At 38.6% G+C, this 23,572-nt stretch overlaps 1 protein-coding gene across 2 annotated transcripts in view; it reads left to right on the plus strand.

Annotated features, from left to right (window-relative positions):
• The window catches only part of LOC125229230 (phospholipase D2), a 65,382-nt gene that overhangs the window by 4,442 nt on the left and 37,368 nt on the right, over window positions 1-23,572 (plus strand). For both annotated transcript variants that reach the window (XM_048134027.1, XM_048134025.1), the window contains exons 2-3: window positions 9,394-9,591; window positions 12,051-12,207. In XM_048134027.1, the coding sequence (XP_047989984.1) occupies window positions 9,426-9,591; window positions 12,051-12,207 (323 nt within the window). In that variant the 5' untranslated portion in view covers window positions 9,394-9,425. The remainder of the gene's footprint in view (window positions 1-9,393; window positions 9,592-12,050; window positions 12,208-23,572) is intronic.

The raw sequence follows: 23,572 nt of genomic DNA on the forward strand, positions 1-23,572 counted from the left end.
TAACACTCATAGTACAAGCTTTGCTTAGTTTGGGGTTAGGTTGACCTGTGTAAGGTGGCCCCCGATATTTATTTATTATTATTTATTATCTTTGTCACAGACGTTATTCTGTCTGCGCAACGTGTTAGAGTAATTATTTATTAATGCCTTATTTTGATTTATCTTACTGTCATTTATGATGAAAGTATTAAAGAATATCAATTGACTAATAGTAGTCACTGGGTTTCCGCCATGTTGGAATGTTATAAAAATGGCGGACAAGCAGTGACGGTGGCCAGTTCGAGTACAGACGAGTAGTAGTGAAGAAGTCTTGAATTATTTATTGTAAATTGGTTGTTAATATGTTTGTTATAAGTGAATAAAGTAAATGTGATGGTACAAGTAATAGTTTTCATCATCAACCTGGTAATATCCCCAACAGTTCAGAAGTTGGACGAAACAAAAATCGATAAGATTTTTGCCACGCCGCACAAGTGTAAGGTTTTTTTTTTAGTCAAAATAATGTAACGGATTTATTTAACGAAACGTGCATTTAAATTGCTTTGGTAAGTGAGACATGTATTATATTTATTTCTTAAAATTAAACTTCATGTTCTGAAACTGGTTTGATAATCTACCCTCATGGCAGTATAAATTGATGAGCTCTCATTATTGTTTTATTTAAAATATGACTTACTTTTGTACCTAAAAATCTTTTTACAAAAGGTGTGTAACATTACATTGCCCATTAGTTATTGAAACACATAAATCTGATAACTATATGACTAGTATATTCTGGATACACAATAAGCGCCGTCATATGATACGTCATTCAGTTTGTGACAGTAAAATTTCATAAATTAATTGGCATAAGGAAATCGTGGAATTATGAGTAAAGTAAATTTGTATCTTATCAATAGAAATAAAGTTCTGATTAAACGACTGCTTTATTTAACGATGCCTCGAGTTGTTAAACACAAGCCATTTTATGTTGTTTCCGAAAAGTGGTGTAGTTTATTCCAACGAGGCAATTGTCCTGCTGTTGTATTCTGTTATTATAATATAATTATACATATTCGAGCTTATCAAGTTATACAGATCAGATAAACAATTAAACATTCATACTGAATGAAATACGCTGTGTAAAATATGTTCTCATAAAGTACTTCAATAATTTAATCCCTCGTGTCCGGTAACACAAGATTGGTAAAAATTATGTATACTTATATGAAAAGTTGATCTCAATTCAAACTGAGAATTATAATGCAGTTCTTAATTTTGATATTTAATGCTTTAAGTACGATTTTGAACAAAAACGATTCCTGTTCATTTGCAAATACATATTTAATAGTGAATTTAACATATTATATTAACCGTTAAAATTGAAGTTGTGCAATTGTGGGTAGTTTAATTCTGTTAAGTACTGAATTTAAATAAACAACTTTGATAATAAGGTTGCCAACCCCTGGTATGAATAATGGAGAGTAAGTTGTATCTCTAATCATCTTCAGATATTTTATGATAACTCGTTATAAAAATGTTTAGCGTTTTAAAGTTTTAAAACTCAACGAATTGAAATGTGTTGTTTTTCAACGTTTTATTTCACGAATTGGACTGATTGATCTCATTTTGATTATTGACGGTATGCTACCACATTTATGAATACTATTTTATAATGGCCAGTGATAAGTAACGTATAAAATAAAATTCTTCGCATTTTACCATGGTGATCGTGGGTGATAATTCGATGGGAAATCGAAAAATTACATCTATGGTGTATTTCATTAAGACATGTTTCAGACTATTAGTAATATTTGTTTGCTTCTTGAGAATAACGACTCAATCTTGATATGCTTATATATTATGGTGCATGTGACATGACGGGTGATGGTCACATGTAGTCATATATAGAGTCATATGTAGAGTCATATGTAGAGTCATATGTAGAGTCATATGTAGAGTCATATGTAGAGTCATATGTAGAGTCATATGTAGAGTCAGTCATATGTAGAGTCAGTCATATGTAGAGTCAGTCATATGTAGAGTCAGTCATATGTAGAGTCAGTCATATGTAGAGTCAGTCATATGTAGAGTCAGTCATATGTAGAGTCAGTCATATGTAGAGTCAGTCATATGTAGAGTCAGTCATATGTAGAGTCAGTCATATGTAGAGTCAGTCATATGTAGAGTCAGTCATATGTAGAGTCAGTCATATGTAGAGTCAGTCATATGTAGAGAGTCATATGTAGAGTCAGTCATATGTAGAGTCAGTCATATGTAGAGTCAGTCATATGTAGAGTCAGTCATATGTAGAGTCAGTCATATGTAGAGTCAGTCATATGTAGGTCATAGAGTCATATGTACGCGTAAACTCGAGTATTTTGGCCCCAGTATAAAATAATGACTTGAGCCAGGGTATTGCACAATGAATCGTATCTTGTGGAATATGGTTGACGCACGCGGATGGACGTGCGGGATTTAGAGCGCGTGGATGAACGTGCGAGATTTAAAGCGCGTGGATGAACGTGCGAGATTCAAAGCGCGTGGATATACGTGCATAACATTTAAGCACGTTGATGAACGTGAAAGACTTTCATTTCAACCTTTATAAATACATGAAACATTAATATAAAAGTACAACATAAATGACTGTGCCTTAATATCAGAATGTATATTATTTGCGACTTTTGATTGGATAAAGCAGTACAGCAATAATTACATATTTATCTTTTGGCTACGTGTAATACGTGTATCCAGTTCTTTACATGTTTTATAGTCTTAGGTGATCAAGAATAAAGTAACAAAAAAAGAGACTTTATTGATAACATATAAAACTTATTACCTAGCAGGTTTAGCTCGTAAAATATTAAAAGTGAAGTACTTAAACTTTGTATCGGTTATGAAGAGACCTATTAGATTTAAAATAAAATCGTTACTAACGACTAGTTTCCCTTTCATAGATAAAAGAAATAAATTGAAAATGTGCAATTTGAAATCTAGAGAGCAAACATTAATAATCTTTTGTCTTTAAATTCGCGATAGCTCTTCATGAAAAGAAAATATATACTTGCTTTATGTGTGAATAGATCTTTTGATAATTAAATGAATTGCTTACCACTTGCGGCTTGTAATCAGCGCGAATAAAGATACGTCGGATATCGTATTTGGTTTTTCATACGACACGGTATATATATAAAAAAAAAAGAGATTATGTATATAATGTCTGACGGGTGTCGCTATTGTTGACCTGTAACCTAAATAGTATATGTACAAAGAGTTTTTCTATTTCGGCATACTATTGCATCAATCTTAGCTAGTACCTAAAATAATAATAATAATAACAGGATAAAAATAATAATAATAAGGACCTACACCGTAGTCGTGTACTTGCGATTAGTCTTAAATGGTTGCGTAATATAATATGTTTACGTTACAAGTGGTAAATATTAACTAGGCGCGATATTTTATTGACAGGTCATTTGAGTATTTAAAGATTCTGTAAATGTGTATGATATATACATCTGAAAAATCTTGAATATACTCAGTATATATAAACAGTAGATATATTAATAGGCGATGACAATAATTTAATTAATCATAACGGCTATCGATACATTATGACTTATTGAATTGATTACCGAACCATAATCGTTTTACCATAATTTCGAAGACAGTCGAAATTATGTTCCTAAAGAAAGTGTTGCAAGTTTCAGATCAAGGACCGAGGAGCGTCCAGGTGAAAGGGCCAGGGTCTGGTATTCGTTTACCACCCAGGAGTGCCCAGGTGAGAGGGTCGGGGTGTAGATTCACTTCCGACCCAGGAGTGCCCAGGTGAGAGGGTCAGGGTAAAGATACCTCTGTTTCGATCGTCCACCGTGGGTCCTCATACGCTGGCATGGTATGCGAGCTTGCGTCTGGCGGCGCAATGTCCAGCGTCCGTGATGAGCAGCATCGGCAGCACTATCCAGGCTGACAGAGCTTGGGTGGCCCATGATGCTGTTGCAGCGGACGGGTACATCATGTTGCCGAAGCCCGTGGCGGCACGGGAATTTCATTCAATCGTGTGATAAGGTGGTGATGTCATAAAACCGTGTAAATATGTTCTTTTTGCTTGTTTCGCGAGTGAAGTGTGAAGTGAAGTGTTGCATTGTTTACTTAAATATGTTTATAACTTGTGAAATTAATTTAATTATCATAATTTAATTAGATGTAATGAATTCAATTGGATGTGATGAATTTAATTAGATGTAATTAATTTAATTGTATCGAAGTTAATGTTATTCATATATTTATTTTTCACGGGCCTATATTTCTTGATAAGATTTATGGAAATATTTAAAAATCCATTTTATAGCATATCGTAATTATGTGGTAAAGGTATCGGTATGAAGTGAAGTGATGTTTTGTATTTCTATTGTTTAAGAATTATTTCAAATGCATATTATACTACACTTTTATAATCTTTCTTGTATAAACTGATATTGTCTTTCTTTTGAATTATTTCACATTAAGTTTTGGCGAAGGGTCTCGCCTCGAACAGGATGGCCGAGCTGTTAGAGTAATTATTTATTAATGCCTTATTTTGATTTATCTTACTGTCATTTATGATGAAAGTATTAAAGAATATCAATTGACTAATAGTAGTCACTGGGTTTCCGCCATGTTGGAATGTTATAAAAATGGCGGACAAGCAGTGACGGTGGCCAGTTCGAGTACAGACGAGTAGTAGTGAAGAAGTCTTGAATTATTTATTGTAAATTGGTTGTTAATATGTTTGTTATAAGTGAATAAAGTAAATGTGATGGTACAAGTAATAGTTTTCATCATCAACCTGGTAATATCCCCAACAAACGTGTACCCATGCTTCCACTTCTTCGCTTCCTTGCCATGCGTCCCGTGATTGTGAGCTTCTCTGCCTTCTCTAGACTATCTGGATAGGAAATTCCGATATCCAATTTAACTTTGCCTAAACCTAATGTTAGAAAAACCGATATGTAGTTCAGAAATATGATTCTGGGATTTCCTAAGACCATTAGTTAGACTTCATATAGACACATACTCATATTTATTTTGTAAATTTCTAAAATTTGTATGATTTGACAAAGGTTTTTACTTTTAAATATTTTAATTTTATAAAATTTGACTCTTGGAGACTCTATACATCTCCATGGATTATTTGATTAAGTATAATATTTTTACTTGTATTATTCAGTCTTTTACAACTATTGAAGTATTATAGATTTCTTTTATCTTTGTATCTGTTTGCACTTTTTTTATGTATTGATTATAGTTAGTAATAATATGACATTTAGAGACTTTATACATCTCTAATTCTATATCAGTGTATAGCTACTTTGCTTATGATTAATATTTTTAGTTAATATTTCTATATATTAATTTCATTTGTTTAACTTTAATGAATACTCTGTAATGTTGACATGTAAAAGTGCCCCTGTGGCCTATTTGCTGAATAAATGATTTTGTATTTTGTATTTAAAGATGCTGATGTTAATATAAATACAAGACAAATACAAGACAAATACCGCCTACTATTTAGTGTTTGCTTATTTAGTATTTGCTGTGATATCGCAATCAGTTTGGCCCGCTTTGCCATATCCGCCCCACTAGACGGTTTTTTCCGACTCTCCATCGGTCCTTCAAAATAATGTGTGATTTGCCCAGGACTTGGCAAAAGAGAGAAATTAAAATGTGACAACATTGTGTCATAATTTTTCATCAAATTAGTGTGAGAAATCGAGACAACACGACGATGTTGCCAGTTTTTAATTTCTGCTGCCAGGTTAAGTAGTAAAAAACCGGCCAAGAGCGTGTCGGGCCACGCTCAGTGTAAGGTTCCGTAGTTTTCCGTATTTTTCTCAAAAACTACTGAACCTATCAAGTTCAAAATAATTTTCCTAGAAAGTGTTTATAAAGTTCTACTTTTGTGATTTTTTCATATTTTTTAAACATATGGTTCAAAAGTTAGAGGGGGGGGACGCACTTTTTTTTCCTTTAAGAGCGATTATTTCCGAAAATATTAATATTATCAAAAAACGATCTTAGTAAACCCTTAGACTTATATTGACCGGGATATAGACCGTGATTACCTTTTTGATTTTTGTCGAGCTCCCGATATTTCGACGCAGTTGCATCACAGAACACCCCACTAGAAGCCAAATGCAAGCGATATTGTTCGAGACGCAAATCACCAATCCTTGCGGGGTGAGGCGGGCGCGCACGGTGCTGCCATTGGTCGTTTCAAATAATGGCGCGCCTTTATGATTAGCAGTAGGGATGGGAATGGGACATGTCTATTATAGACAATGGTACCGGTACCAGTACTGTGGTGAATTTGTTTTGCAACAAATTATAATATTATAATTACATTATAATAAGGCCTAGTTACCCTTCGGGTTGGAAGGTCAGATGGCAGTCGCTTTCATAAAACTAGTGCCTACGCCAAATTGGTAGTAGTTTCCAAAGCGGACCCCAGGCTCCCATGAGCCGTGGCGAATGCCGATGCCGGGATAACGCAAGGAGGATGATAATTGTGATAGCATCTCAATAAAAATCATTCTAGTAACTAATAACTAAACTGTGCATTTTTACTTACGTTTACTAAGTTAAATAACCAACTAAATTAGATAATTATTCACTATTACAAATCTGCTTTCTTTTATATTTCATAAAATGGTAGCACATGGTACGAACGGCAGTACGAAGTTCCCGCAACAGACATAAACTAACATGGCCCCATGCCTAGTCGTTTACGTGAAAGGGATAGCATATCACATTGTTAACTCGGTAAAGAGGGATGGACGCGCCTCGGCGCCGCTCAGCACAACCATATTGACCAGTATAAATGAACTCCGCGGACAATAAACAATATTCAACAAAATAATTAATTTGACTTAACTGTGGAATGTTGTTCCATCTTTTTTACATGTAGAAGTGTTAGAAGACTTGCCACACCACTTTATGCTGTAAGAGACCATTGTTTGCAACCAAAATTGATTATTTAAGATTTTTTCCCGAGCGGACACGGACACTGTTAACGGGTCGTATACTTGGGCGCTACTGATCGGTGTCGCACGCGTTCAAACTTTTATAAACCTTATTTGTCGTATGCTTGGTGACCGCGAGTCGCCCTGTAAGGGCCATCTTGTTGTATTGATCTGTGAGTTGCATGCATCATGATCACGGAAAACTGACGAAGGCGGGTGGATGTTAAAGTTGTATAGACAGCGCGCGATCTACCCTCCTTCGCGCGCGTCGGCTGCGTTCACTTTCAACGTTACCACTGGCGTTTGGGTGGGGGGGGGGGGGGGGGGGGGTTTCAGCGTTATCCCGGTCAATATAAGTCTAATGAAAATAACCGTGAATCATTCAAAACTCTTAGTAAACCCTTATTCATTTTTAAATACCTATCCAACAATATATCACACGTTGGGGTTGGAATGAAAAAAAAAATCAGCCCCCACTTTACATGTAGGGGGGGTACCCTAATAAAACATTTTTTTCCATTTTTTATTTTTGCACTTTGTTGGCGTGATTGATATACATACTTGTACCAAATTTCAGTTTTCTAGTGCTTACGGTTACTGAGATTATCCGCGGACGGACGGACGGACGGACGGACGGACGGACGGACGGACGGACGGACGGACGGACGGACGGACGGACAGACAGACATGGCGAAACTATAAGGGTTCCTAGTTGACTACGGAACCCTAAAAATGCATTGTTGTTGTTGGTGTGAATCTGGCCCATGTCTTCATGACACCTAATGAAAAAAAGTTTTCCTACAACTGAATTAAACCTTCACAGTAAAAACTAAATGTGTTTTGTGTCGAATTAGTTGGCCAGATCGACCTTCTGTTCTGTTTAATTTTAGGTTTAGCATTGAGAAAGTATCATGTTTACTAAATATTATTTAGGGAACCTTCATAATAGGCGTGTGCCAGAATGAAATCTGCTGTAGTTAGAATAGTATATTGTTTTATGATATATGAGCCAAACGAGCAAACGAATCGCCTGATGTATGTGATTACCGCAGCCTATGGAAGGGTTGTCAGTGCATTGCCGACATTTAAGATGAGGGTATGATCTTTATGTATGCCGTATTTGTCGGGAAATTACCGCAGGCGACAGTTCATAATGTTATAGCATTATATTACGTAATGCTGTTTATTAATAATATCAGTGTATATTACAAACGTAATTATATAAAACGCGAAAAAAATAATTTTAAGATTACGTTTCACGTTTCCACATAAAACATAACTGCTCCTGTGATTACTTGATACAATACAGTAGTACAATGAGCTGCGAAATCGCATGGAGAGGTTTATGAATAAATTCGCCAGGCACTTTTTTAATGAAAGTAATAAAACATAGTCATGGGTTTCTGTTTTGCCCTATGGTTGACTGGTAGAGAATGCCTTAAGGAATAAAGTGCGCCATTTGTACTTTTTTTATTGTCCAATAAAGTCTAAATAAATAAATAGATTGACGCTAAAAGTTCTAATATCCCCATTTATAGAATAGAGAATAGCCCTAACCTAATACTTATACCCCATTAGGGCACTGGTCCCACCGCGAGCTAGTAAACTATGAGCTACCGGCTATAAACACGAACAAAAGATAATCACTCCCGACTCCCGTGCAAATAAAAGAGACACGGCGATATTGATAGCTCACCGCTGGGCGAGTAACTATAAACATCGCCGTGTCTCTTTTATTTGCACGGGAGTGATTATATTTTGTTCGTTTTTATAGTCGATAGCTCATAGTTTACTAGCTCATGGTGGGACCAGTGCCTAACACCTATTACATGACGAACAACACAATCTCTAGACTCACTTCTTTTGTTAAACTCATCTCGGGCTGTCCTTATAATTTGATGAATCATTCCATAATGACATACCACAGAGTATTCACCTTATGTATACGTCATAGCCCTATAGAAGTTGGTGATTTTATTACGTGTAGTGCATACTGCGTATAAGCTTGTATTGGTGATTTTATTACTGTGGGGTTTAGTTAATTTGTGTAAGAAATTATTATTTACTACTACGAACCTTTCAAATAAAGTGGCACATCTTTTGCGGCCTACGAAGAATAGGTAATATGTTATTGCTGGTGTCTGGAGCGCCGGCCCCAGCAGCGGCCCCGGCTCAACCAGGATAGAGCGAAATGGAGTTATGACGCCTTTGTTTACCATTTTTTTACCAAAATCGAAAATCGGAAACGTGGCTGTTTTTTTATCATTTGCCATTGTGGCGCCCCATCTATGGTCTGGCGCCGAAAGCGGCCGCTCCTCTCGCTGTACCCTAGATCCGGCCCTGAGTGACTGTACCGTCTATTACCCGAGTTTGAATTCAAGCAACTCACAAGCACAAAATTCAATTCCAGATGAGGAACTATACAGCTACACAAACTACGGCATGGAGACGCCAACGCCCTCGTCGGCGCAGGACTGCCTGCAGATGTTCGCCAAGTTCGAGTCCAGCCCCGGCCCGGACTCGGACTTCGACCTGAGCCTGGCGGTCCCGGAGTCGCTGTCCATCATCGAGGCCGACAAGATCGGGAAGGAGGAGACTGATGCTGTTGGTGAGTTTTTTTCTACTCCCGTACTTTTATTTGTCATGTCAAGACAATTCTACAGTCTATTTCCCTAGAAACGCATTTGTGCATACTCGCAGGGCCGGATCTAAGATAGAGCGAATGGAGCGGCCGCTCTAAGCGCCAAACCATAGGAAGGGCGCCACAATGGCAAATGATATGAACAGCCTCGTTTGAATTTTGATAGTAAGTAGTAACCAGCGCCCTATAATTCCATTTCGCTCTACCCTGATTGAGAGCTCGGGCCGACGCTGCAGTGTGTTTTTGGGAAGAGCGGGAAGGAAGCGACTGATGTCGATCGGTCGCATTGTTGACAGGCGGTAACTGTGAGTAACCGAGAGCGGGGTAGGCGGCACTTTCAGCGGGAAACAGGGAGTGGCCATACTGTATGATAGTACCTAGGCACAGTATAATAAAGAGTACTATCGTACAGTATGGCCACTCCCGCTCCCCGCTGAAAGTGCTGCCCACCCCCTCTCGGTTGCCTCACAGTTACCGCCTGTCAAAACGCAAACAGTCAACCTGTCATATTTCACTCATACAAGCATAGTACGCGTTCACTTACACGAGCTCAGACTGTGTGCTAGGAACGCGCTTCTTTCATATATTTGATCGCCAGTGACCGAGGAGTGACCTAGGTACTCTTTATTATACTGTTTATAGTGTATTCCAGGTCATGTCACAAATATATGACTCTGAGTTATTTTTAAGAAATACATGTTCTAAGAGAGCAGTAAAAGTATACGTGATACGATAGCTAATATAATTTATATTTATTACTCATCGATACAGATAAGGAACACAACTAATAAATATTGTAGATAACCGATATTAAATAATTACAAGTGTCATTATGAATATGTATTATCTATGAATTGTAAAGCTTTTGTTGATTTGCTTAGTATTTACCTTCTGATAGGCATGAAGATTGTTTGTTTTATTTTAATAGGTAGAAGCAAATTAAACAAAGACACGATTTCTTTTGCTTCAATAGTTTAGCGTTACAGCTGCTTGAAAGGAAAAATAGTATACATACATACATCTCGCTTGCAGTAGATGCAGAAGAAAGTAAACATTTTAAGACCCAGGAGATTGTAATTTGTACCTATGGCAGTGAGTACTACTAGGCACTACTTTAATTCTTCCAACGAAGTTCTATAGTTGGTGTCATTCCCGACATTTTTACGAGAGAGAGAGAGAGAGAGCAAACGAGCAGACAGGTCGACTGATGGTAAGCGATCACCGTCGCCTATGTACGCCCAAAACACCAGAAGACTTGAAGGTGCGCTGCCGCCATTTGAGATGGATGCTCTTTTGATAATGACGCGCAGACGCGCTTTTTGGACGACACGATCTATCTAATATATTATAGGATAAAACGGAAGAGGCTGCGCAGGATCGGGACAGGTGGCGATCTCTCATTTGGATCGTTGAGCCAAAATAGTTAGTTTTTTTTTATAAAACGGAAACTTAATCTATCAATAAATTAAAAAATACCTAATCATGCCGCAGGAATCATCCAATCGGGAGCAGTCGAAATCAAGGGCCTTTGCCTAGCAGTAGGATTCTTGAATAATCTAGAAAAAAAACCTATATACTTATTTCAATATTTTATTCATATATTCCTTCGATAATTTCCGTTTTGTCCTATGCTTGACTGATAGAGAATGCCTTAAGGCTGCTTTCAAGAAAAACGTCAAATAATGTAAAATTGATAGTTTTAGTCGGTGAAATACTACACTTTCCGTTATCTAACAGATATATTTAATTCAAGTTTCAGTTAGAGAATCTTATTATGTTGATTCTTATAAGAATGGATTTTTGAAAACTGACTCACTAAATTAATTATGATTTTTTATCTGATGCACGTTTAGGAAAACCCGCGTATAGCGCTGAATTAGTCGATCTTATTTGTAAAATTTGGACAATTTTCAATACTGAAACTGGTAAATTTATAATACGTATATCCTGTACAACAAACTTCTCACACTACATTTTTATTATAAGGTTTTGAAAAAGAGTAAACGAGACTAAAACGAATTAATTTTTTTTTTTCAGAAATTACCTAAAATTAAGTGACAATTTCTTTGAAAATCTACATCACATAGAAGTTATTTTCGTACTAAATTAATCTGCAACGTTTACTAAAATTTCTCTTATGCCTTAGTGACTATAAATCTCTATTATACATTTTTGGCATTTTTTTGAAACAATTATTACCACTTCTGGACATTTTCTCATATTTTGTTAGACCAAGTAGAAAATGTTATATATTTGTAAACTACTCAAAAAGCCCTTTAATTTGATACCACACACGGTATAATTAAGCGCTTGGTTGCGATTTGACTATTTTTCACATGAAAACCCTCTTAAGGCATTAAGTCCGCCATTTGTACTTTTTTTGTAAGTGTGCCACAAAGTTTAAATCAATAAATACCTTGTTTCAGCCACACAAACCAATTCCGTGCCATACAAAACCGTCCACGACCCACCGGTCAAGTTCAACTCGGTGCACAGGAAAGTGTTCATTCCCGGCGTGGAAATAAAGGTCAGAATAGAGGAGAACGAGCGCAGCGTGACCACTCATCTACTTAACCCTAATTTGTGAGTATCGATAAATTATCATCATCATCAGTATCATTTTCGTTTTCATTTCTTGTGCTTTGGAAGTGGGTTGTTGTAAAAAGTAAACAGAAAACAGCATTTTAATTTCCAAGTAGGTTTTTACGGTTAATTAATAAATTTATCTATTATACGATTTCCATTTTAAAATTTAACTGATGTCATACTAATGATTACCATTTTGCTAATTACAAAACTCCTCAAGCACTACCTGCTAGAAGTTTATACTTCATAAGTTTTTTCGTAAGACCAAACTATCCCGACAGAAATGACTGCATTCATCCAACAATGGCTAACATTTGATTTTATTACTAAACATAATATAACCTAATCACAAAATTGAAATTTTGAAAAAGAAAAACCCGACATAGTGGGCCGATTTTTATGAAACATGGCTAAGAACACTCCCGAATAACTCAGCTTTAGGACAAAAAAAAACTAAATCTAAATCGGTTCATCCGTTCGGGAGCTACGATGCCACAGACAGACACACGTCAAACTTATAACACCCCGTCATTTTTGAGTCGGGGGTTAAAAATTATATTAACTATAATAAAATAGCGCACTCTATAAGACTACAATGTATTGAAAACATCCAGCACGTATAATTAAGGTAATTGGTCTGATGAGAGTGATGAGCTTCAAGTGAAGTGCATTACTCATCGTAATCAATCAAGTACTGGCCGCGATAGTAATTAATATGCTAGATTACTGGACAGGTGAACATACGTACGTCATTCCTTTAATGTAAATCCGCATGCATGTCTAACACATGACTAGATCAGGTTCTGCAGTTATATATTTTTTAAGAAACTAAAAAAAAAATCTGTTTATTTCTAAGAAACATACATGCTTTTTAACCCCCGACGCAAAAACGACGGGGTGTTATAAGTTTGACGTGTCTGTCTGTCTGTCTGTCTGTCTGTCTGTCTGTCTGTCTGTCTGTCTGTCTGTTTGTCTGTGTGTGTGTCTGTCTGTGGCATCGTAGCTCCCGAACGGATGAACCGATTTCGATTTAGTTTTTTTTATTTGAAAGCTGTGTTAGTCGGGAGTGTTCTTAGCCATGTTTCATGAAAATCGGTCCACTAGGTCGCGGTCGGGGGTTTTTCAAAATTTTAATTTTTATGAATTTAACTGCTAATCTTAAATTAATAACCTAACCACAAAATTAAAATTTTGAAAAAACTCCCAACCGCGACTTAGTGGACCGATTTTCATGAAACATGGCTAAGAACACTCCCGACTAACTCAGCTTTCAGACAAAAAAAACTAAATTTAAATCGGTTCATCCATTCGGGAGCTACTATGCCACAGACAGACACACACACAGACAGACAGACACGTCAAACTTATAACACCCCGTCGTTTGTGCGTCGGGGGTTAAAAAAGATGCAATCGAGGCATTTTTTTTGTCATTTGCCATTTTGGCGCCCCTCCTACGGTTTGGCGTCTAGAGCAGCCGCTCCACTCGCTCGCGCCTAGATCCGCGCCTGTATGTCACGGAGGCATAATCTCACGCCACACCAGCCGCACGCCTCGCGTCTCACTGTTTTGAACAGATGACCGAGGGCCGCCATCTTGCCGCACAAAGCTCGGGCGAGGCAAACGTGCGCGCATGAGGACGGACGTTGTGCCTCGCGAGGCTGGGCCAGTTAGGACCCTGTTAAGCATGTGCTAGCCCAGCACATGTAGTTATTGGTAATGGTATTGATGTCAAACTACAATGATGAAAAATACGATTAAGTCGTATGACTTAATAGCATCGTTAGTTGACGTTTCTACTCGATAAAAAATCATTTAGTAGGTGGAACATTGTAACTGGTGAATTTTCAATTTTTATTGAGAACGCAAGTTAGAGACTTTTTGAAATTGTTCAACCAACACATATATAGGAAAGAAGGAGATCAAACATGCCGGGCGATTTGTAATTTTTTGCGCAATACACGCGCATCATTTGTCTGTGGACATCCGAACGACCAGCGAGTCGAGTCATCACGCACGCTCACAACTGTAGGATCAATAGCCGCCTTTACACAGTCGCTTTATCGCGCGTTCCCGGAGCGCACAGGATAGCGCGCGGTTAAGGATGTGCGCGCGATTGCGTGTTGTTAGTTTTTGATGTTTACGTTCTTTCGCGCGACGAAGTTTTTGAGAACGGAAAGAGCGTGAGTGTAAAGGCTAATCGTGCGCGATAGACCGCATTATCATTGTTTATTGTTATTAATAGTATCGATTTGTAAAGAGAATTTGCAACCACTAATTCTTTAGTCCACGAGCGTATGTCCGCCATGTTGCGCGCGCGAATGAACGTACGTGTAAAGACAACCTCAACTACGCGATTGCACGCCCTCTGCAGCGCACGCAATTGCGCGGTCTTTCTCTTCCCCTCCCGTCGGCTTTACACGCGCATTCTTTCACACGCGATTGCTGTATCACGCGCGATAGAGCGTCTGTGTAAAGGCGGCTAATAAGCTAACAACTGCGACACGCAGCTATATGCTTTGAGGTTTACACTAATCATGTTCATTGGTGCACAATGTCCACATAGCATATGAGCGGGGTCAACTTACCCATTAGTGGATGATAAGAGAACACGTAAAACATCTTTAGAGGAAGGTCACCCTAATATTAGTACCTACAAAATGGATTATCGTAATCTGCTTGCCCAATGCTTTAATTAGCTATGTTTATCATTCCATTTTAACACTTGACCATTAATCTAATCGAAGCTATCGAATTAGTCATTGTTTTTTTATGCCCCTTCGTCCATAGTCTATATATGATAAGATTTGATATTCATGCCACTTGCGGCCGGCCGCCCGGTCACTTCTTACGGCGGCCTTACGGCCCAGCCACGACATTGGTCTAAGCGCGACAGCGGCGAGCGGCAGCCATAGGTACGTGCGAATGAAAAGTCCCATCGCTGTGTCTCGCTTCAATGTATGGCCGCCGCTCCCCGCTGTCGCGCTTAGACCAATGTCGTGGCTGAGCCATTAGCGTTGAGTAGCGGATATAAGTGGGAGTCAGTAACAGCGATCAGATATTTCATTCCCACACATGAACGCCGGTCACTGTCTATGTTCGCTAAGGACGTACGCTACAAACCCAAATATGAACCTTAAGGAAAGCATTAAGGCTTTCTACTTTTTAGGGTTCCGTACCTCAAAGAGGAAAAACGGAACCCTTATAGGATCACTCGTGTGTCTGTCTGTCCCTCTGTTACAGCCGATTTCTCCGAAACTACTGGACCGATTTACTTGAAATTTGGCACACGTATGTAAACCTGTGGCCCAAAGACGGACATGTAATTTAATTAAATGAAATTTAATCATAGGGGTCACTTTTGGGGGGTAAACTTGAAAATTAAAAATCAAAGTTATTAAAACTATATTGTGTTATATATCAAATGAAAGAGAATTTTATGAGCATTTGAAATATATTTTTTTTTAATTTTTAATTTTGGTATTTTAGAAGTAATTTAAGAAAATAGACAAAAAATGACCATTCCCCCCCCCTTATCTCCGAAACTACTTAGCGTAAAATTTTCAAAAAAATACACGAGATAGCCCTCTACCTGTAGATTACAGGAAAACCTATTAGAAATCTACAGTCAAGCGTAAGTCGGACTTACGAGAAAAAAACTCAAATTAAGATTTTCACCCACTGACGCTGCAAGCAGTTACTAAACGTCTTAAAATTTTGTAAGCGTGATGGACAGGTAGAAAGAAATTCATTTCTGTCTTATTCTTTTTAGAAATTGTTCAATTTTTTTTTTTCGTTTGCCAAAATGACTTAAGTTCCTACTAAAAAGGAGGCGCTTAAGACCGTTTGTAAGTGGACTGAGCAAAATTTTGTTCAAATCGGTCCAAAAAAGGTCTCTGTTGACGAAAACATAGAATTTGTGCCAACGACAGCCCAAATCTGAAGTCCAATTTGCTCTATCTCTTATCGTTTCCGAGATATATACGTAAAGTCTTGAAAGTGCGAAAAGTTAACTTTGCCATCACAGTCGTTCAGGCGCTCATGAGTTCTTTGTATGGAAAAGCCGAAAACCGACTCGCACTTGACCAATGTTCATAGAACGTGTTGTGGTTTTTTACGCGGGTCCGCGACTGACGACGTTCGAATGTTTTGTTCGGAAATGTTTGAGGGTGGTTTCTTTGAAACGTTGCCGGCGGCGGGTGGTTCGACGGGCGAAGGTCACACGCCGCACGCGACGGTCTGTATTCGTTTTGTACAATAGCAACGGACGGCGGGTGGCGTCTTGATATGGAAAATGACTGACTTCACTAAAGATAATGATGAACTCATTGAGGTAATACTAGAGAGGACACTGCGAGCAAAACGTTTGCGCTACAAACATAAGTCCATTGGACTTATGTTTCTGCCTGCACACAAATAAAATGTAAAAATGCCTTCCTGCGCAACAAGATGCTGTTTAAGCCATACGAGAAAATCGAATAAAACTGACGTGTCACATTTAATCGGTTAGTATACACGCTATGTTAATCGATCTTTAAGTAATTATTTCAATGAAGGGACGCGCTCCTCAAACGCGAAGCTATCGCTGCCATTTTGTTGAACGAAATCATAGATTAACACGTTCGCGGACGCGTATTCTATAGCATACGTTTTTGTACTCCTTCTGGTGACGCGTATGCTATAGAATACGTTATTTGGTTTGAATTTCTGCGTCTGTTTGCTTAGTAATCTGCTTGTTCACAGTATAATATTATTCACCAACATTTCCTCTACCATTCACTAGAATCATAGTATGCATACTGCAATATTACATAGTTTTATCGCAGTTAAAAAATATGCTGTGGCGTCACAGATCGAGTTCACCATTTTGTGACGCGTATGCTATAGAATACCTCTTTGTATGGAAATTTGCGCAGTAGCCCCGCGAGTGTCACCGGGAGTTGGCCCGTGAAATGTGGCCAAATTTCGAGCGCAAACGCAATTTTACGGATTGTTTAAAAAATCATAAGTAATTATTTTTACAGTTTATATATAATTTTGTGTTGCGGTTTTGTTAACAAACATGTCCACTGTCGTTTTATAATAATACACCGTGATTTTGGTTATGATAAATTAAGAAAACCGAGGCATGTTTACACCTATTATTTGAGTAATTTTTAGTCATTGCTTTGCTCATATAATTGTGAATAAACCCTATTTCTGGTTGATACTGACTGTTTACGTTAAATTATATCTTTTTGAGTGAATTTTGTTGGTGTTTAACTACTTGAACTTGGTTTAGATGCTTGTAAAATAGCATATAAAGCTGGGCGAATCATCGCGTAGTGAGAGGTAGTGGATAAGTTCTACCCAGAAATCATCGCACCAAACGAAGGCCTTTAGCACCTATACAACAGCAGGTTTGAACAAACATTATTCTAGTCTCAATGACGAAACGGGTGACTACAGTTCTGACGAAAGTTAGGTACTCCAAAATAGTCTGTAGGAGATACACATTTAGACAATTCTTCTTGTACCAAAAAACTCTGTATTCGTGAACAAGCTTTATACTTTTATTTGTGGGCATCATCCCCGCAGCCAGAAACACTAAATGTTTTATTTGATATGATTCTACAGTATGAATCTGCTGTATCACCATCTATGGATCGTATGCTATAGCATGCGGTGTCATATAAGATCACATTTTGACTCAGTATTGTGTCACGGTATGCTATAGCATCGTATGCTATAGCATACGGTGTCACATAAGATCACATTTTACCTCTGTATTTTGTCAGGTATGCTATAGCATCCGAATGCTATAGCGTTCCTCGTCACATAATAACCCTAATATAAGCTGTCTAGGGACAGGTATGCTATAGCAGTCGAAAAATTCCCATACAAAATATTGGTGTCCCAGAGACCCGACTGAGCGTCCGCGAACGTGTTAATCGCATCATAATCGCACAGACTTGACATGTAGGTAATGAAGTATAGTAATTGTGATTATATTCTGTTTGTAATATATAAAAGAGAAATGTTAAATTTATTTCACGTTATACTTATGAATACTACACAGTTCTAACACGAGTTGTAATCGATATTTTCATACAATAATAACCTATGATTTTCTTCAAGGGTAATTAAAGTAGGTATATGAAAAAAATCAATAATGTATTTTTGTTTCACTTAGTAGAACTTAAACATAGCACAATGTATGATAGTGCTAAAATTAAACTACTTACCCCCTTATTCATAATTTAACATAATCACATTTCTATCACACCAATACGCCGAAAAGGGACAAACGAACTTTATCGGCTTGATAACTTTAGTGTGCGTTTATGAATAAGGGGGTTAGTATTTTACAAAAAGTATAAAAAAGGTCTACACTAAGAGTGTCGCGTCTAGGTGGTCATTGGTCGTCTTACTCTAATTTTAATTTTAATTTTAATATACCATATAATAATTATGTACCTAAATCAATTGTGACGTGTAATATGTAACAATATTATAAATAAATGAGTATGAGTATGAGTATGACACGGTACCTCCCCACGCATGCGCCGCGCGGTGCCGGCCGGAGCACAGACTTTGTTTGGGGTGTAATTTCTAGTATGTTAGTACATAGTAATTCAATGGATGAATTGTACTTCTGTGAACTGTTTTCGATATACTTAATCGAATATATGATGTAAATTTTTCTTTACTACAATGCAAGTGTTTGAGTACCAAGTTAAAAATTTCACTTTCTTTTTGCCGGTTTCATACGAAAATATCGTTTGACCGTCTCTTTTTTTGGGTAATATCAATATTTATATGGAAACGGATTAAGTCGCGTATAATCTTCTTCCTCTAAGAATTACAATGTAAGTATTTTTGCATTCATTTTGATCAGAGCACAACACAACAGTTCAAAAATCAGTCTACCAGAGCTTCTGAGTTCCGTCGCCGACGACGGGTGACCAAGGGTCAGAAAACCCACGCACCCGCGACCGACAGCGTGTGGCACAGCGGCACACGCGGCTCACATCCAAACGCCGCCGGGCGCGTGTGACGGGCCAGAGAAACCAGGGCCTTAGGGCTAGGTGATTATCGCCGCGCCGCAGAGGACGCGCTGAGGGGGGGGCGGTGCCTACAGCAGTTGTAGTTGTATGCATACCTAGCTCACGCACACAGACGCGTCCGCTGGCGCCGCCAGGGTCGGCTCACTCCGCTATCCTATCGCCGCGCTACAAGTATATCCTGGCGGCCGCGAGCTGTGGCCGCGAGTTCGCGGCCTACTCAGGGGTGGCGCACATTCTCACGGAATGCACGTTCGCACTTTCTATTGTTACTTTACGTCGCGAGGTTTTTTAAGCGATGTCCGCGGGTGGAATGGCTAATAATACTTAATTAAATAGACATATTGAATAAAATAAATACTAAAAGATATTCTTATACAGATCTAACTGATTAAGTCCCACGGAAAAGTTCAATAAGGCTTGTGATATTGGAACCTTGAACAAAAATATATAAATACAGCGTATATACCTAGAAAGTACTCAAGACTTGAATATAATAATATAACATTTAATATGAGTATTAATTCGTTTGGATCCATTGGTAACCCTATCACCGGACGCCGCGCACGTGCGGCTCGTTTCTTTGTAAGAATGTTGTAGGTATTTAAAAAGGCGGCATTTCGGAAACATCAAAGCAGTGGGCCTTCTTTACTTGTGCTATTATATATTCTGTGGCGCCGCGCCGGTGTCCACGTGCGCTCTCTGCAGTGTGCGCTGCCGCTGCCACGAAACGTTTACCTACTCCGTGTAATATTACTGATAAAAGAAAGTATTGACATGAATTCACACGTTTCGGAAATGACTGTAGGTATTTTAAATATTTTAGCACAATATGTTTTTTGCCTCTTGTTGCCTATTATACAATATATACATACCTACTATGGCAACTCTATCACAGCGCAGAATATGCAGAAGCCACATGGTGGTCTGCGACAGAAACTCAATAGACATTTTTAGAGTTTTTAAAATAAGTACCTAAGTAGGTACGTGAAGTAACATGGTAAATTAAAAAAATATCATTAGATACTTATTGCGAAGGTGTAAACAATTTCCTTCGTTTTGCCACATATCAATAATTACCTATCTATATTAAATTCATTAATCCGTATACATTACATTTTTACAGTACGGTAATACTCACCCCGTTATTCATAAACGTACACTAAGTTATCAAGCCGATAAAGTTCGGTTGTCCCTTTCCGACGTATTGGTGTGATAGAAAGGGACAAACGAACTTTATCGGCTGGATAACTTTAGTGTACGAAATTTTACATAAAACACCTACTTTAAAATAAAATAAAAAATGTTGAATTTGGTTAACATTATAAAAGACCTCACGCAAGCTGTGCTAATTAGTTCGCGAATTCGTCGAGAGGTGGCGCTAAACACAATTATGCTCATTAGAGAACCTATACTTCTAGCCTAGCCCAGTCTTTAGACTTATGTGAGTAACGTAAAAGTACCTAATAGTTTTGTAGGTACGGAACCCTCGGTGGGCGAGTCCGACTCGCACTTGGCCGGTTTTTTCTTTGCTATGTTAACTCCATGTTAACATAGCAAAGAAAAAAAGCTTGACGCTTGTAAAGTTTTATACTATCACAGAATAAAGAGTAGTAACTACCGTACAATAAGGCCACCAGAATCGTGTTGTCTCTTTCAGAGTATTATTTCTTTCGATTATTTAGGGCAGTCAAAAATCTTCACACACAAGGACGTAAAAAATCATGGCAATTATCTTATCTATGGTAGCGCACGCAAAGGGACGTCAAGTTACGGCAATCCTAATGATTTCTGCGTAGCTGTGCCGGATCCGTCCGAAAGGAGTGTACGACCACTGTTTTTAACACGCTTTTATTAGGTCGTCGTGTATGTAACTATGTATGTAATGGAATCTAAGGAAGCTAATTTAACCATCTTCCAGGAGTCGTAGCGTAATGAAAATTGGCAGCTATATGTAGTTCCGATGACAATACAATAATATGGTACTGTTGAGCTGATCTGATGATGGAGTCGGAAGATATGAACTGGAACTACATGATGGAACATCGTATCATAGCCGTTTTTGGGTTTCTTAGAAAAGTCTTGTAATGAACTTTGACTACAATTAGGTTTCAAGGTCTGATGATGAAGCCGAAAGATATGAACTGGAACTACATGATGGAACATCGTATCATAGCTGTTTTTGGGTTTCTTAGAAAAGTCTTGTAATGAACTTTGACTACGATTAGGTTTCAAGGTCTGATGATGGAGCCGGAAGATATGAACTGAAACTACATGATGGAACATCGTATCATAGCTGTTTTTGGGCTTCTTAGGAAAGTCTTGTAATGAACTTTGACTACAATTAGGTTTCAAGGTCTGATGATGGAGCCGGAAGATATGAGCTGGAACTACATGATGGAACATCGTATCATAGCTGTTTTTGGGCTTCTTAGAAAAGTCTTGTAATGAACTTTGACTACGATTAGGTTTCAAGGTCTGATGATGGAGCCGGAAGATATGAACTGGAACTACATGATGGAACATCGTATCATAGCTGTTTTTGGGCTTCTTAGAAGTCTTGTAATGAACTTTGACTACGATTAGGTTTCAAGGTCTGATGATGGAGCCGGAAGATATGAACTGGAACTACATGATGGAACATCGTATCATAGCTGTTTTTGGGCTTCTTAGAAAAGTCTTGTAATGAACTATGACTACGATTAGGTTTCAAGGCCTGATGATGGTGTCGGAAGATAAGAACAGAAAAAGGGGGGGGGGGGGGGGGCTCGAGGGGGGAAGCATGAAAGAAAGATCAACGTAGTATTTAAAATAAGTTGGGTTAGCGTTTTCTTGTGACTTTTCAGAGCAAACAAAGGGGGGCTCGGGGGGCGAAGCCCCCGCATAAAAGAAAGATCAACGTTGTATTTAAAATAAGTTGGGTTAAGGTTTTCTTGTGATCCTTAAGAGTGAAGAAAAGGGGGGCTCGGGGGGCGAAGCCCCCCGCATGAAAGAAAGATCAACATAGTATTTAGAATAAGTTGGGTTAGCGTTTTCTTGTGACCTTTAAGAGCAAACAAAGGGGGGCTCGGGGGGCGAAGCCCCCCGCATAAAAAAAGATAAACGTTGTATTTAAAATAAGTTGGGTTAGGGTTTTCTTGTTACCCTTAAGAGTAACGAAAAGGGGGCTCGGGGGGCGAAGCCCCCGCATAAAAGAAAGATTAACGTAGTATTTAAAATAAGTTGGGTTAGCGTTTTCTTGTGACCTTTCAGAGCAAACAAAGGGAGGCTCGGGGGGCGAAGCCCCCCGCATAAAAGAAAGATCAACGTTGTATTTAAAATAAGTTGGGTTAAGGTTTTCTTGTGATCCTTAAAAGTAAAGAAAAGGGGGGCTCGGGGGGCGAAGCCCCCCGCATGAAAGAAAGATCAACGTAGTATTTAGAATAATTTGGGTTAGCGTTTTCTTGTGACCTTTAAGAGCAAACAAAGGGGGGCTCGGGGGGCGAAGCCCCCCGCATAAAAGAAAGATAAACGTTGTATTTAAAATAAGTTGGGTTAGGGTTTTCTTGTTACCCTTAAGAGTAACGAAAAGGGGGGCTCGGGGGGCGAAGCCCCCCGCATAAAAGAAAGATTAACGTAGTATTTAAAATAAGTTGGGTTAGCGTTTTCTTGTGACCTTTAAGAGCAAACAAAGGGGGCTCGGGGGGCGAAGCCCCCCGCATAAAAGAAAGATCAACGTTGTATTTAAAATAAGTTGGGTTAAGGTTTTCTTGTGATCCTTAAGAGTAAAGAAAAGGGGGGCTCGGGGGGCGAAGCCCCCGCATGAAAGAAAGATCAACGTAGTATTTAGAATAAGTTGGGTTAGCGTTTTCTTGTGACCTTTAAGAGCAAACAAAGGGGGGCTCGGGGGGCGAAGCCCCCCGCATAAAAGAAAGATAAACGTTGTATTTAAAATAAGTTGGGTTAGGTTTTTCTTGCTACCCTTAAGAGTAACGAAAAGGGGGGCTCGGAGGGCGAAGTCCCCCGCATAAAAGAAAGATTAACGTAGTATTTAAAATAAGTTGGGTTAGCGTTTTCTTGTGACCTTTCAGAGCAAACAAAGGGGGGCTCGGGGGGCGAAGCCCCCCGCATAAAAGAAAGATCAACATACATACATACATACAATCACGCCTGTATCCCATAAAGGGGTAGGCAGAGCACATGAAACCACTAAAGCTTCAGGGCCACTCTTGGCAAATAAGGGGTTAAAAGAAAACGAAACTGTGGCATTGCAGTGAAAGGTTGCCAGCCTCTCGCCTACACCACAATTTAACCCATATCCCATAGTCGCCTTCTACGACACC

This window comes from Leguminivora glycinivorella, chromosome 8 (genome assembly GCF_023078275.1).
Source record: "Leguminivora glycinivorella isolate SPB_JAAS2020 chromosome 8, LegGlyc_1.1, whole genome shotgun sequence".
Taxonomy (NCBI): Eukaryota; Metazoa; Arthropoda; class Insecta; order Lepidoptera; family Tortricidae; genus Leguminivora; species Leguminivora glycinivorella.